Here is a 15588-nt window from a genome sequence, read left to right on the forward strand (position 1 = left end):
CCGCCGGCGGATGTTTTGAATCTGGAACGGGGGATCATCATGGAGCCGGAGCACACAACGATATCATCAAGAGGGAAATCTTTCCATTGTGACATCTGCAATGTGAAAATCATGTCAGGTATTAGAGCTGAGGTCTACAAATGCTAGCGCCTTTGTTCAATCACATACATAACAATTTAACGTAACAGTTAAACTAGTACGGTACGATGTGGTCGACAATTTTGCTTTGCGATGGCGAATGATAATGATGTGCGATGTTAATTCCGGTCATGAACAAGATGAGGGTGGGACATGTGGGGCGCCCAAACAGTAAAACACCTGACACTGCAATTTGAATTGAAGCCTTCTTTTTTGTCTTTTGATTACACAAAAAAATATGAATTCAAATGTTATGATCTTTGAAGGCTTACGGGTCATTCCCGAGGAGGACGGCCAATATGGGAGACTAGCTCTTAGTCTTATGATGGTGGGCCCCAAGTCTGCGCACCTAACAATTTGAGTTCAGATTTAACATGATTTTTTTTGTTATTACACAAAATCTTTGAGTTGATAATGTTCCTTATATTATTAAGAGTAAGTGTACCAAATTTCTCATTAAAAAATAAAAGAAAATATAGGATTTTCTTGAAAAAACTGCGGGCAGTCATTTTCAGATTGAAAAAAACAATGGTACCCCATGTCTGCGCACTCATTCACTTTGCACACGTTTCGGGGATTTTGATGACAAAGGCTGCATTTATGAGGCTGTCACATGAAATGCCCTGAATTCATTATTTTTCCACCATTTTGAGTCGGATTTTTTCATGAATACCTGTACCTGCCTATGTATTGCATTTGTAAAGATCGTGCTCGTTGCGTATCTTCTTTAATTAGAATCGCGCAGATACGCGGGTGCGCAGACTTGGGAGACCGCGCAGACATGGGGTAACTGACCATACTCTTACTCTTAGCTAGATCTAGCTGTCTCCATATTCCATAAATAATGAGAGAGATAATAATAAGGCAGTGTATACAGCCACACGCGTGTGTCTTTACCATCCAGCCACATGCGTGTGGTTATATCCAGAACACCTATCTGTGGATACCGCCACACGCCACCAGTAATAACAGTAAAACACGTATGTAGGTCTGACCGTCTATATCACGATCAAAATAACCTCATTTCTTCATTAAATTCTTACATTCTAAACCCCTTTGATATCCTTAGGTCGTTTCAATTTCATTCTCACCGTCTTCTCTCCTTGCTTTTCTTGTCTTGTTACAAACGGTCGTCTGTTTAACAGCAAATTCTCTTTTTCTACTTGTGTCGATTCTGGCTCCCTTCGCGGTGGCAGACCCATACAGCGTCAGCGCAGCGCGCAGTAGTAGACATACACAGTTTGGGTTTACGTAAACGTAAACGTTCCTCCCTGAACACATGGAATTCCATTATTTTAACATTTTGTGCTTCAGGCAATGAGGTCCTTATCATCAAATTTGTAAAAATTGAAATATTGTATAATTTAAACAATAAAAAACAAAAGAAATAGTGAGTGAGTGACATCATATGGATCTGATTCATGAAACTTGTACATAAGAGTAATCAAGTATCACTGAACATCCTGTTCCAGTTTCAGGTCACATGATCAAGGTCAAAGGTCATGTAAGGTCAATGAACTTTGGCCATGTTGGGGTTTTTTGTTGAATAACTATCATATCTCTGTAAGTTTATTGGTCTAGTTCATAAAAAGAGGACATAAGAGTAACCATGTATCACTGAACATCTTGTGCGAGTTAGAGTAGTATGCAAAGTCAGCACTGCTGCTATATTGAACTGCGTGATGCAGGTGAGACGGCCAGAGGCATTCCACTTGTTTCCTTTTCTAAGTTTATTCTTGGTGGAGGAACTTCTCTCTCTCTCTCTCTTTTTTTTGGGGGGGGGTTCTGATATTTGTAAAGAGGTAAGAAAGAGAACAAATTGCAACAGAATTTATTCCAATGCAGAACATTTCTTTGATGTCCATAGAAGACCATACTAAAAGTCCCAGAAAATCCGAATAGGGGAAAGTGTTCTAATTTGCATAAACATAATGGTTAATTTTGGCCATATTCGCTCATTAAGTTTACGTAGCAGACGACGATAGTGTATACTATGTACTCAGACCCGATTACATATATCAATTCCGGCCTCGATATACTATAAACATCGACTTCCTCAAACTATCGCTATATCATAAATATCAGTAAGCAAAAATTGATACTACAAGAACATTGTTACTATTAACATTAAATGCAAAAATTCGATTCTGTTTGGACTCTATTAATTGTTTAACATGAAAGGGTCTACATGTAGGCACGGAAACTATCATATGCTAGTCACGTGACATTGTACACCAAAATAATGACATTTACTGCTTGCTCGTTCAAGAGAAAAATAAGATGTAGCTATTAGACCTGCCACATCCTATCATACTACTATTAAACTATATACCGAAGTCACACTTTTTCCGTATTTTGCCAATTTATAGGAAAATCTGTCAATTTGGAGCCCCCGAGAGGGAAGGGGTCGATGCGCCGTATTTTGCCAATTTATGGGGAAATCTGTCAATTTGTAGTCCCTGAAGAGGGAAGGGTTGATGCGCTGATAATCTATTAACCTACTCATCTTTAAGTTTCAAATAATAAAAGTGACTTAACAATATAGCAGAAATACCTTTTGCCTGAATAGGGAGGGGGGGTCAAACACTGCATTTTTTATTTAGGAAAAATAAGCACAAAAGGGTGGAGAGACTTCGGACCCCCTAAAGGATGTAGGCTTTGATGTGCCAGCACTTCTTTATTGTAATTGATAGAGGAAAATCTACTTTTTTTATCTCCAAGTGGTTTTAAAACAATAAAAGTGGCTTACACTGTAGCAGAAACATTTTTTTTGCCTCAATGAGGGCTCCGGATTTATAGATTTTTCCATAAATTGGCAAAATATGGAAAAGGGGTGATTGACTTTAGCAAACCCCGTAGGGGATAGACTTTGCTGTGCCAGACTTACCTGATAGAAGAAAATCTATTTTGTCATCCCCGAGTGCTTACAAAACAATTAAATCGGTTAAACTGCAAAGGGGAAACGGCTTTTGCCTCAATGGGGCTAAAAATTGTGCGAATTTTTCAAGAAATGAGCAAAATACAAAAAGGGGTTTCGTGACTGCGGAAGACCCCTGAAATGGTAGGACTTGCTGTACCATTATTTCTTTATATATAACTGATAGAGAAAAGCCTGCTCTTTTGCCTCCAAGTGATTTCAAGACAATAAAAGTGTTTTTCTTTGTAGCAAAACACCGCTTTGTCACATTGGGGGCTCCAAAAAGCACGATATTTTTAATAGTTGAGCTACGGATAAGGGTGGTAACTTTGACAAGCTATTGTGGGGCTATGCTGTTATGTTCTTGAACGTAATTGAGAGCAATGCATCCTCTAACTTTTTCTAAGAGATTTCATTGACATAAAAGTTACTTTAATATGCAGAAAAAGCCCTTTGTTCACACATCAATTTATCACCTTTCTATCGCTATACGTCATTGTATTTACGCGTGTTAGTCACACCAACAAAGGCGAGGCTAGACCGATTTAATGTATTGTACTATCTTCAAAGGCATGCCAGCGATCGCGTTGTAGTCGATATAAAAGAATGACTGGGACACGGAGGTTGGTTTTTTGGTCTCACTTTGTTGCAATATCGCATAATACATTCGGATGTATTTGCGCTAAATCTAAGCAAGTTAAGACATTAATACTGTTATGAAGCATATCAATTTTCACGTTGATATATCCCCTTTCTTGTTGAATGCTGATATTTTGCATTAGTTGTTGATGCTAATGATAAAACAAAGATTTCAACGCACATGCAATATTTATGACCGAAAACATGGAAATTTTGACATAATTTCTCACATTTTTCGAAAAATATGAACCGGACAGTCCCGGAAACGATTGCAGTCGATTTATGATATCTTAATCATAGTTAATTGCGTATTCATTTCAAGATTTTTTCATTATCTGTACAAAAATATTAAAGATTAGGCATATCAAATAATTTTGGCAGCCATCTTGGATTTATGCAAATTAGATCCCTTTCCCCTATTCGGAAAGATTGGGACTTTTATGTTGTACTAGAGACCTCAAAGAAATGTATTGTGTTGCAATTTGTTCCAAGTTTGGTCAAAATTTGGGCTAAAATGACTGGGCTATATGTGCCATGTATGCTGCCTAAGCATTGATGGCTCATTGTTCCATGTATCAAAAGTTTGAAATGCCTTGGCCTAGAGGTTTTCAGGCCTTGGCCTTGGGTTTCCATGCCTTGGCCTCGGGCTTGGGTATTGAAGCCTTGGCCTTGGGTATTAAAGCCTTGGCCTTGGAGGTTTATGCCTTGACTACAACACTGCAAGGTACACTTACTACACTAGTACTTCTAACTAAGCCTAATGTGAGAAGGGCTTATTTTTCGGCCCTCCTACACAGACGGAAGACTTAGCCTTGAAGACCCCATGATGATATTTTTTTTAATATTTTGACATGTACTTCTTCATCATGGAGCCTTGAACTGCCTCCCATACATGTATAAGAGACACATGTAAACAAAGATGGATTTCCCTAGAAAATCCATCGTTGGAAGGTAGAAATCACATAAATGTTAGTGATTTTATTTATTTTTACACCTTCATATGCCTAATGCGTATGAAGGTTTCAAAAATTGGTTAATAAAAAGGTGAAAAATTGAAGGTTTCTTTATACCAGACTGATCTCGTGTAGATCCCTCGATCTGTTTGTCAACAAAGCAAATACAATAGGTCTGAACCTTGAACCGCTTCGTTATGACATACTTTTGATTAGCAATGTTACAATTTAACAAATACTAAAATTTAATACGTGATTATAAATAATTATTATTCTATAATAATTATTTATAATCATGTATTCAAACTGCAAACATACTGTCCAACATTCTTGCTATATGTACATTGAAGCTATTTCTTGATTCTTGTAGTCGTTCCCTCAATCTGTATAAAGTTAGGCTGTTGTCAACATGGCAGAGCAAAGGCCAAGAGCCAAGCAAATGAATATTCTGGATTCATTTAAAAGGGCTGAAAAGTTTCAGAGAAGCTAGAGTTGACTTTCTGTCAGGTTTACATCCTTAGTGTCATATTTTCTGATTGCAGGTAAAGCTGTTGAGGATCATCTTCAAGGAAAGAAACATCAACGTCTGATTGCAATCCAGGCTTCAAGACAAAAGCAAGCAGAATGTAGTATATTTGTTGGGGGACTTACCAAGCTTGTCTCTGAATTAGAGCTCACAGATTACTTCTCCAAATTTGGCCCTGTTGCTCAGGTCATTGTAGACAAGGATAAGGTGAGATTAATACCATGGTGAAACTTTATGCTTTCTTCAGTCCACCAATTTTTATACCACAAAATGTTGGTATATTCGATTTTGATTGATCATGCTCATCAATGATAACTGAAATAATACACATTACAATGGGCAATAGTTAGAATAAAAAATATTCTCTAAAGTTATTAAAGAATGTTGAATAATCCAGCCCTCTGATTGGTCTAAAGTGATGTTATGTATTCGACCAAGTCTACAAAATAAATAAAGGAAACAGGCATATTTAAAGGAGAATGAAACCTTTGGAACAAGATAGCTTGTGTGAAAACAGAAAAATCAAAGAAACAGATAAAAATAGTTTGAGAAAAATCTTACAAATAATAAGAAGGTTATGAGCATTTGAATATTGTGATCACTAATGCTATGGAGATTCTCAAATTCGCAATGCAACAAAGATGTGTGATGTCACTTGTGAACAACTCTCCCCATTACTTTACAATATATTTCACTTAAATTGCCTCTTTTATCACATCTATCTGTAGATCATGTGTTCTTTCTATAGGAGGGCATGTAATACAGATTTTTAAAGAATACATCACGGATAAAGAGGCAAAAAGAGACATTTTGCGGGGGTATTTTATAGTCCATCAAAGGGAAAGTTGTTCACCTGTGACATCACACATCCTTGTCGCATTGACAATTGGAGGACCTCCATGGCATTAGTGATTGCAATACTCAAATGCTCATAACTTATTATTTGTCTGATTTTTCTCAAACTTTTTTTGTTCTTATTCTTTGATTTTTCTGTTTCGACACAAGCCCACTTGTTCCAAAGGTTTCATCCCCCTTTAACAAGATTTATCCCCACTGCAACCTAATAACAGGTATAGTTTTGCTGAGATCCGCATTTGATTACGTGGAAAAGTTGCTTTGTTCAGTGATTGCAGATACCATAATATAATGCATTTCAATTGATTTTTTTAGACAACTTGTGCATTAACATGCTTATTGCACGAGTGCAGGTAACAGAGATGACATACTGATGGAACAATACAGATTCTTGACTTCTGCTTGTTCTATCCCCAATATTTTCTTGAATATTCAGAAATAAAGACATTGTTGGAAAGAATCTAAAGCAAGAGAATTGTGAATTAGCATGATCAAGTTAGGGCTCGCAAAAAGTAAGGCCTAAGTAGACTGTGAAGTTATAGTTAGGTCTAACATTACCCTTAAAGTTAGGACTTATACTAATGTCACTCATGCCTAATTGGGTCAGCCTAGACTTAATGTTGCACTTTAGATCATACCCAGTGAACTATTTTGGAGATCTAGTATGATTATTAATTTGATTTATAAAAGATATATGGACTGGTTTGATATTAGAGATGGTTTTTCTTTTGACTCATGGGCACCACAACAGTCAGACCATGCCCATTGGGGAAAGCTCTTCGACATACTTGCATTGCAGTCTTCTTAACCCACTAAAAAAACATGCTGCTATCAAGTGGATAATACAGATATTATCCACCCGATAGTAACATTAGGACAGTCTGAAACACATGAGGTGGAGCCAAGTGTGTTTTGGACTGTTCTAAAGTTACAGAGGAAAGCTAATTCTTACGTCCAACCTCGTCACGTACATTATTCCAAAATGTTTAAGTGTATTGAATTCCAAATACTTGAAAAGTTTGAAACATCAAAGTCCATACATGTGTTAAGATCACAAGTTTTAACCTTGCTGGAAGTAGGGCCTGTGTAGATATTGACCACACAATTTGGAAGGTATTTGCAGTTTGCATGTGAAGAAATTGCTGATTTCCCTGCAACAGACAGATGTGTGAATGCAGATCAATATATACAGAATTATGCCAGGTTTCCTGAGCATTGCTCTCGATATTAACTGCTCTGTGGCCTTTTTGCTTGGGCTGGTCGTAGAAATAACAACCTTGAACTTAATGCTCCTATGTTTACTTTTCTAATCTCACCAAAATGGCTACCAAGAGAAGGAGCCATTTGCATCTTCTTATCATGAGTTGCCTTATGATAGTTCTTGGAACAAATGTTTACATAGACATTTCTAACTTCATGGAATTTCATGTAAGATGACACTGCTTTCGGAAATCTCACCAACATATCCACTATTATTATTGTCAGTTGATCTTTTATCTTGTTAAGCACAGTGCTAAATGGTTAAAATATTAATGTTTTGCTTATAGCCTGGGGTGGTATTCTGAGATCCATTTTATCTCAGATAAAATAAAATATTTTATCTCCGTTAAAATCAGTGAGATAAAATACCCTTAAAATCTCTCCGAATTGGTATTCTGAGAACAATTTTATCTTCATTTTATCTCTGTAAGACACACCTATTTTTTTAATCAATATCCAATTAGAAACGCGTTTTTATAGCTCTCTGATATCACTCAACCAATGGAAATCCATTCCGCTAGGAGGTGTGACAAAGAAGTGAGATTGCGTCAATTTATTGACTTTACATACGCTTGCACAATACGTTTACGCGTCTTTCAGAGATTTCTTTTTAACAAAAATGACAATACTCTCATCTTTTTTCGATGTCTATTTCGCATCTTTTCAAGCATCGTTTCAAAGACAATATTAGTCAAGAAAAGTCTTATGAAATACTTCCTAATTGTACAGGAATAACTTTAAGGTGTTGCTCTCAATGAATATATCATTTTTCTTCATTTTCATGTCAATATTTGGGGTTAATTCATGTAGAAATATTAATGAAATCAACATCGCGGAGATAAAATAGCCCCTACCCTTTTTTAAGTTTTTTTTATTTTTTCTTCAAAGTAAATTGGGCGCAAGCACATCATCCGCGTTGCAATGTCCAGATACGCGATGGGTATGTCTACGCTGCCACCGCTCTGTTGCGTATCATCATAGATACGCAAGATAAAATTTGTACTCAAGATAAAATTTTTGATTTTATCTGAGAGATAAAATGTCATCTCAGAATACCAATTTCATTTTAAGAGATAGAATAAAATATTTTAAAGATAAAATGACCTCAGAATACCGCCCCAGGTTACCATTTTGATTTATTTTTCAGGGAAAGTATGCCATTGTAGAGTTCAGTCAGAGAGATGATGCAGAGAGGGCATCAGAAGAAGAGAAACAGAAAATGAATGGAAAGAAGATCACAGTTAGACCTAGAGAACATAAACCTTTAACTCTCAAAGGCAAGCAACAAACTTCTGCAGGGAAGAAAGCCAAGACTGCCAGAGATAAAGAGATGGAAAATATCTTGGAAGGACTCCTGGAAGCAGAAGATGTTAGTATGTAGAATGTCACATCAACCAAATTAAAGGTTGAATTCATTGTCAGATCAAGATTGTCTCACTAGCGCATTCATTGTTTGAAAAGCCAAATCCACCCCCAACAAGTTAAATTTTAATATACAGTGTATAAAATAGCAAAATCAAACTGACATCAATATGGAAACTTCCATCAAAAACTTGTAAAAAGGAAGAAAGTTCTGAAATTTGTAACTTTTGCAGAACAGTTATATGCACATCCTTGTGGGCATGCAAATGAGGTAGACAATGATATCAATTTCTTTTTAGATTTTCAAATATTTCTCATAGTTTTGATGATAATGATTCTCAGCACACTGAATAATGATGGCTTGACATATTCTTGAGGAATCAAACCAGAGTTTTGTAGGAAAACTTGTATATTTTAATGGTATTTCATTACAATTAGATAAACAAATTGTTCAATAAAAATTGTGTACTGTATCTAAAATTCTAAATTCTAATACATATATATATATATAATTATTGTATTATCTCTACAAAACGAAAATCAAATTATAAAAGAACATCTGGACATTTGAAAATGTACATTTTATGTGAGCAACGATCTGAGTTATGATAATATTTGGTAAATCTTATCTCACTTTATGGTTGTATATCTATTCCTTATAGGTTTCTTCTCAAATGATAGCTCTTGTAGAGGAAACCTGCCTTGATCAACCCGACCTTCAGCTTAGGTATCTCATCTGTGATTTACTTCAAGAGGTCTTTGTGGAAATGTTCCCTAAGTGTAGAGTCTTCCCTTATGGCTCTTCTGTCAGCAGGTTTGGGGTTAAAGGTTGTGACCTTGACCTTCAGATTGACCTTGGTCAAGATGACCAGCAATATAAGTACCAATTTGCTTCAATGTTCCCTAATGATGATGTCATGGACACCAATGAAGAAATGGTAAGATTTTCTTTTATCTCTATACCTTCTAAAAATAATTGGATTTTTCATGTTTGTATGAGGGCGATTGATGAATAAGTCCTCAAGAGAAAAGGCATGTCAATAATGTTTCACAGTACCTAACAAATTGCACTACTTAGATGATTAACCCCTGATTTATGTTGTTTCTATGTTCAGCCCTTGTATTGTTGTCCATATCCAAGTTGTTTTCTTAAATATGTGTGAATGTTTGAACCAAAAATTTCAGCATTTTTAAAGAGAAAAATCTACATGAAAGAGAACATGTAAATACTGATTTGTTGATTGAATTATATTAGATATTACACTGTTACCTTTTGGTTTATTGGGGAAGTAGATTGGTTCATATTCTAACTGTACATCATGCGAACATCCAGAGATGAAGATATCCATCAGAATGTGCACCTTCTTTTTTTTTTAGCAATGTTTCCTGCCAGAGATTATTTCCACTACATTCAGACATACAAAGACCTCAATTTGTTCCATTAATAATAATACTCTATAGCATTGTTACCTAACTCGTTATCTCTTTGTAGGATGCTGGTCCATCAAACTCTGATGTCCAATCTAGTGAAGAGCCAGATACAAGTAAGATGACACATGAAGAGATTCTTCAAGTCCTATGTCGTTTGTTGAAGCAATGTGTGCCATCCTGCCAGCATGTCAGGGTCATTCCTAGTAGTCGTAGACCCGTCATCAAGTTTATTCACAAGGAGTCTAGCTTGCACTGTGACTTGTCTTTAGATAACAGGTAAGAATCAAGTTTACTAGATGTATTATCTGCCAACAGCTTTGTGATTGTAAATGTCAAGCATCAATTAAATAGCATTCATGTGTCATCGTTTAGACTCAGATGAATGAAGAACAATTATTTATGGGGAAATATCCTTTTGGTTTCATCCCGAAAATGGAAAATGATCGTTAAAACGTTAACCCTATTTTAACTGGACCATTTCAGACCAGGGTATGGGGGGGGGCAACTTGACCCCCCTCAGATCTTGGCTGCTGATTGCGCGATTGCTGCGGAAATTTGCACATGTGTAGAGCCGGGTATAAGCTGTAAGACTGTACAGTAGAATTTCCAAAAAATTAATTGTTTTTAATTTTTATTAATTGTGCAAATAAATTTTTGAAATTTGCCCTGAATTTGTTTTTGTGGATGTTTTTGCCTTTAACTCACTTTATGTGGTTAGTAGAATGCTATTTGTGGTGAGAGTATGAATTTTTACGTTTCTAACAAATTTATAACAAAAAAAATGGCCGAAATATGATTAATTTCTCATGTATTTTATTGTCTTTTCAATGAACTTTGTTGGGGACCCTTTTGCGATCATAAATAGCATAAAATAAATCAATTAAAAAAATAAAAATAATCATACATTTATGATTTTTGGTTGAAAAACACAATTTGCATTGACTTTGTACACTGAATCACGTTTTTTAGCAATTTGGGGTCTGACATGAACTTACAAAAGGTTGTATAATTTCGGAACTGTGTACGGGGGTCGCAAATTTGGTCTCAAAAAGATGCGCAAGACTTCAGAGTAAAAAGTTAGTGAGCAGTGCGATAAAAAAAAATTGCGCAACGGCGTGGTGACAAAATTTGTCGAGGGGAGTCAAATTGACTCCCCCAGTTCAATAAGAAATATACAAATTTCAATTTTGCTATCTTATTTAGCCTAGAGAAGATATTTAAACAATTCCTCTGAGTGTGAAATAAATCTAGACACATGTGAAATTGTGGACTAAAGTGGATGTAATAACAACAATACTTCTACAACAGTGTGAAAAAAGTAATATTGTGCAAGTTTTGCAGTTTCTACAGAGCAGTTTGTGAAACAACGATATGGATAATACACAGTCATATTCATTTGGGCAACACTAATGTGTATATGATATTTATTCATGTCCAGAATTTCATTGTTTTTCTTTGTAGGTTGGCCCTAAGAAACACTGAGCTCCTTCACTTCTACTCTCTGCTAGATGACCGTGTAAGACCGCTCATATGTTGCCTTCGTCAGTGGTCAAAACATCATCAGCTGTCAGGGAATCCACAGGGTCCAGGTCCTAGATTGACTAACTATGCTTTGACACTTTTAGTTATTCACTACCTTCAGAACACACAACCACCATTGCTACCAACTATTCATCAACTCAAAGAACTTGCAGGTACATATTTGCTTTGTTCAAATCTTTTTTCTTTACATCATTCTCAGAAATTTATTTCTTTGCTTCAAGGAGAAAGAAACATATTTGATATTGTCTTAGGATTTTGTAATCAAAGTTTCTGTAGATTTAATTGTTTTGTGAACATTTAATCCAAACTATATATATATTTTCATATTGAAGAGATGTGAGGGACATATGAATATACATATGAGAGCCTTAAGGGACACTTTTAAAGGTTTTTGCATTTGAAGGTTCCAGCGAAATAGTATATTACAGTTTATCTATTAGCACTTTAACATTATTTCATATTATAAATATTTCTGTAAACTTTGTATTATTGATATATACTGTCATTATTGTTGGGTTTTTTTTTAAAGAGATTGACCCAAAAAGACTGTGATAAGAGGTTACTCTCCTCAGGCATTAAATACAATGATTCTTTATCATTAATTCTGTAATATTTCCAATTTCACAGGGCCAGATAAGAGTGTGATCCTTGGAGGATGGGACTGTTCTTTCACAACAGATCCATCAAAATTCAGTTGCCTTGACAACACAGAATCTCTAGGTAAGTAATTATACATATTCCTGCCATTCAGGTGGTGATAGTTCTTATTTTCAAAAGATTGCTCTCATATGAGGACATGGGATATTTTTATGGTGCACATATTCAACTGGGAAAGGTAGGCGTCCTTATGACATACCTTTGCTCAACCGTTTCTCACAGCATTTAAAGCTTTAGGCCCATATTCTGAAGTCAGATTTAATTTAAACTTTGGTCTAAGGTTTTGGTTTTAGTATGGATAGCCAATAGGTGAATAAATCCCTAACAGTGGAGGTTCTATGTATCAGTTCATTTCACTCCCATATTGTACTGAACTGTTTGTGAAGGATAAATAAGATAGTTATCTTCACCATCAAAGATGTAGTAAAGAGCGCAGTAAATATAAGTAACATGCAATTAATATTTGGCTTCCCATAATTTTAGCACAGACATTGACCATTGTCTAAGTTAAACCCAACTTCAGAATACAGGCTTTAGAGTTATACAATCATACCAGGTCTGGATATATTTCATATATTGATGAAGATATGTATGGTGTCAGGGTGAATTGATAAAATCATAGTGAATGTTATTTTAAATGTATTTACAAGCTAAAGTTGAATTTGCAGATATAGGTTGAAATCATAATTTTCAACACATATTCATCTCAGAATTTTATATTATAAATTCATGCAATCTTCATAAATATGTCAATGTAACTATTTGGCATTCCATTTGACACTTAAGTTTCACATTCTATTATAAAGAGATTTCTGAAGTAACCTCTTTTTAATACCCATACACCATTGGCTGAAAAATGCTCTTTATTAATTAACGTATGAAGAAATGGTCTTGACTGTGTAGAAGATCCTTTTTTTATAGCTTGAAGTTTGATACTTACATGATACCTACATTGGGTGTTTTATTTCTTACTATGTTCATTTTGTATAATGATGTAAATTCTGAATTTGACTAGTGGAATTGCTTTTAAGGTGTAAGGGAGTGAATATTCCATTTAACTTTCTTTTTGTTATAGAATCACTGATGAAGGGTTTTTTCTGCTTCTACACCAAGTGTGACTTCGCTACTAGTGTTCTTTGTCCTGTATCAGGCACCATCATCCCTCTTACCCAGTTTAAGACTCAGATGACTCCAGATTCATCATCCTCTAAAGAGTTCAAAGTGGGGCCATTCAACATCCAAGATCCGTTAGAGCTAACACACAATGTTGCCATGAATGTCAATGACAAAATTGCAGTTAAGATGCGAGAGGAGCTGCGCAAGGCCAGTTTGACCTGTATCTCATTGAGGTACAGGAAGCAAGGGGAGGATCCAGAAACGGGTAAAATACCACGATGGGGGCTCCTTAGCCTCCTGGAAGAGAGAGATGGAGGAAGGAAGAAAGCAGAAGGTGGCCAATCAGTTGTCATCCCCTTGAAAATGAGCCAAGTGACTCCTGAGTTTATTAAGCAATTTGAGGATGCAAGAGATATGAAATGGGCCTGGTGTCAACATGCAGAGAATTTTGCTATGAGCCTGATCGAAGATGTGCTGGGGATTTTATGTTCTGAAGAATCTCAGGATGATCATACCACTGAAATGGAAGATGATGTTCACTCACTACAACCGCCACAAGGAATGATAGAGCATCCTGAATCTTCTTGCTCAATCAGTGATTGCCACACTAGCACAACAAAAGACATTCAGTTGAGGGATACAGTAAGTGATGAAGATATTGAACCTTCACGGAAGAGACAAAGGATTTCTTCCAATTTAGATGATGATGATGAGCATGAAATGTCTATGACCTCCAGTAGTAGCATGAACTCTCCAGTTGTAATCACATCCCCAGGTTCCTCTACATCTCCTTCTACCAACCATGAGGGCAGCACAATCAGCAAGGTCATTCACTGTAAAGCCATGCATAATGTCTGGGTAGGCCGTAGGAAATTACGACGTAAACTCCAAACAGAGAAGCCATGGGGAGATGCACCAATTGATGAGCTCAGCAAAGAAAAGCTTGTTACTCATGAGATAATGAAGTCCTCTACTACTCCTTCTACCGTCCTTACGGAGTTTAAGATTGAATTCAGAAGAAAGCTAGCAGCTGATTGCACACTTGTCATTATTGCATTTCATACTTCAAACAATGATGTAAATGCAAAGAACTTTGCACATTTTTATGATGAATTTGTTGCTAGAATGCTGTGCCACTTGAAAGTATGATTTTATTAAGATTACTTATTGGTGCATTTTTCTTCACAGGATAATGAAAGTATGTATTGTTATGTACTTCAAAAATACCACTATGCATGTACTTGTTACTTTCAAACATGTTATCCAGTTATTACTCTGCAGCTGTACTAAGACAAATAATATGTCTCTAAATGTGTTTTGTGTGTTTCAACTTGATTAAAGAGGAAGTGTTGTCAAACAAATAATTCTGAATGTAAATGACATTACAGGTGAAATAAAATAGAATAACAAATCATTTGATGATACCTTAGTACCTTAACTACTTTTCAGTTAATGCTCCAAAATCTTATTTAGATACTTTGTCAGGAGTATCCAAATGTGCATACTTTTGCTGAGAGGCAAGCAACTGAAAGGGAATGCACCAGGAATTCTTCCTTATCCAGCAATTTTATTCACTTGTGCTGAAAATATTTTGTTTAAAACTGTTTTCATACCATGTTTTATATGGTTCCAGTCACGCTAAGTCTTATCTTAAAACTCCTAGAACTTTTCAGTGGTTGAAAGAGATATGACTTTTCAGCTAAGATGTTTTGTTTTTTTCTGTCCAGTATTGTCCTTATTACAGACTTGTCCACTTTATCAATCATTGCAAAAAATTACATGTATTTTAGGAATATAAGGAAATTGTTTATAGAATTTAACATCTTGAAACTTCTATCCTAGTAGATTTTTTTTTTAAATACATGTGATGAGTAAAACTTCTGGTTGCCATGAATCCTCATTACTTTGTTAATATGATCTGCATGAACCTGACTCTATATGTATGCCATATAGTGTATGGATGATGGCCGCAAAACAAATCATGTCAAAAGAATCATTGTGTATTTTTCACATTGTCAAAATGTGAAAGTGTCAGAAATTGCCAGACCTGATTTTCCCAATAGATCGTGGTGTTATATTCTTAACTGAGAACCATTTCATGAATTGGACTATTGAATCAAAATATATCTTGATAATACCTTTATATAAAAAAACTTTCATATATCTGGTTCTTTATCTTTCTGTCTGACCCT

At 35.6% G+C, this 15588-nt stretch overlaps 1 protein-coding gene across 2 annotated transcripts; it reads left to right on the forward strand.

Annotated features, from left to right (window-relative positions):
- The first annotated feature begins 35 nt into the window (after nucleotides 1-35).
- On the forward strand, nucleotides 36-15230 carry LOC121410284 (speckle targeted PIP5K1A-regulated poly(A) polymerase-like). 2 transcript variants are annotated; one of them, XM_041602271.1, is made up of 8 exons: nucleotides 36-118; nucleotides 5190-5380; nucleotides 8436-8657; nucleotides 9313-9588; nucleotides 10143-10357; nucleotides 11543-11775; nucleotides 12251-12343; nucleotides 13356-15230. In XM_041602271.1, exons 1-8 carry the CDS (start codon nucleotides 40-42, stop codon nucleotides 14543-14545), a joined length of 2499 nt encoding a protein of 832 aa, XP_041458205.1. In that variant the 5' UTR covers nucleotides 36-39; the 3' UTR covers nucleotides 14546-15230. The 2 variants fall into 2 exon arrangements, with proteins under 2 accessions (XP_041458205.1, XP_041458206.1); XM_041602272.1 differs by lacking the exons at nucleotides 36-118; nucleotides 5190-5380 and having other exon boundaries at nucleotides 8584-8661.
- Nucleotides 15231-15588: the final 358 nt, after the last annotated feature.

This window comes from Lytechinus variegatus, chromosome 3 (assembly GCF_018143015.1).
Source record: "Lytechinus variegatus isolate NC3 chromosome 3, Lvar_3.0, whole genome shotgun sequence".
NCBI lineage: Eukaryota > Metazoa > Echinodermata > Echinoidea > Temnopleuroida > Toxopneustidae > Lytechinus > Lytechinus variegatus.

Coding starts and splice junctions, on each gene's coding strand:
- LOC121410284 (XM_041602271.1), top strand. CDS start 40: ATGGAGCCGGAGCACACAACGATATCATCAAGAGGGAAATCTTTCCAT. Junction 9,589..10,142: donor TGGACACCAATGAAGAAATG/GTAAGATTTTCT, acceptor ATCTCTTTGTAG/GATGCTGGTCCATCAAACTC. Junction 11,776..12,250: donor TCAACTCAAAGAACTTGCAG/GTACATATTTGC, acceptor CCAATTTCACAG/GGCCAGATAAGAGTGTGATC.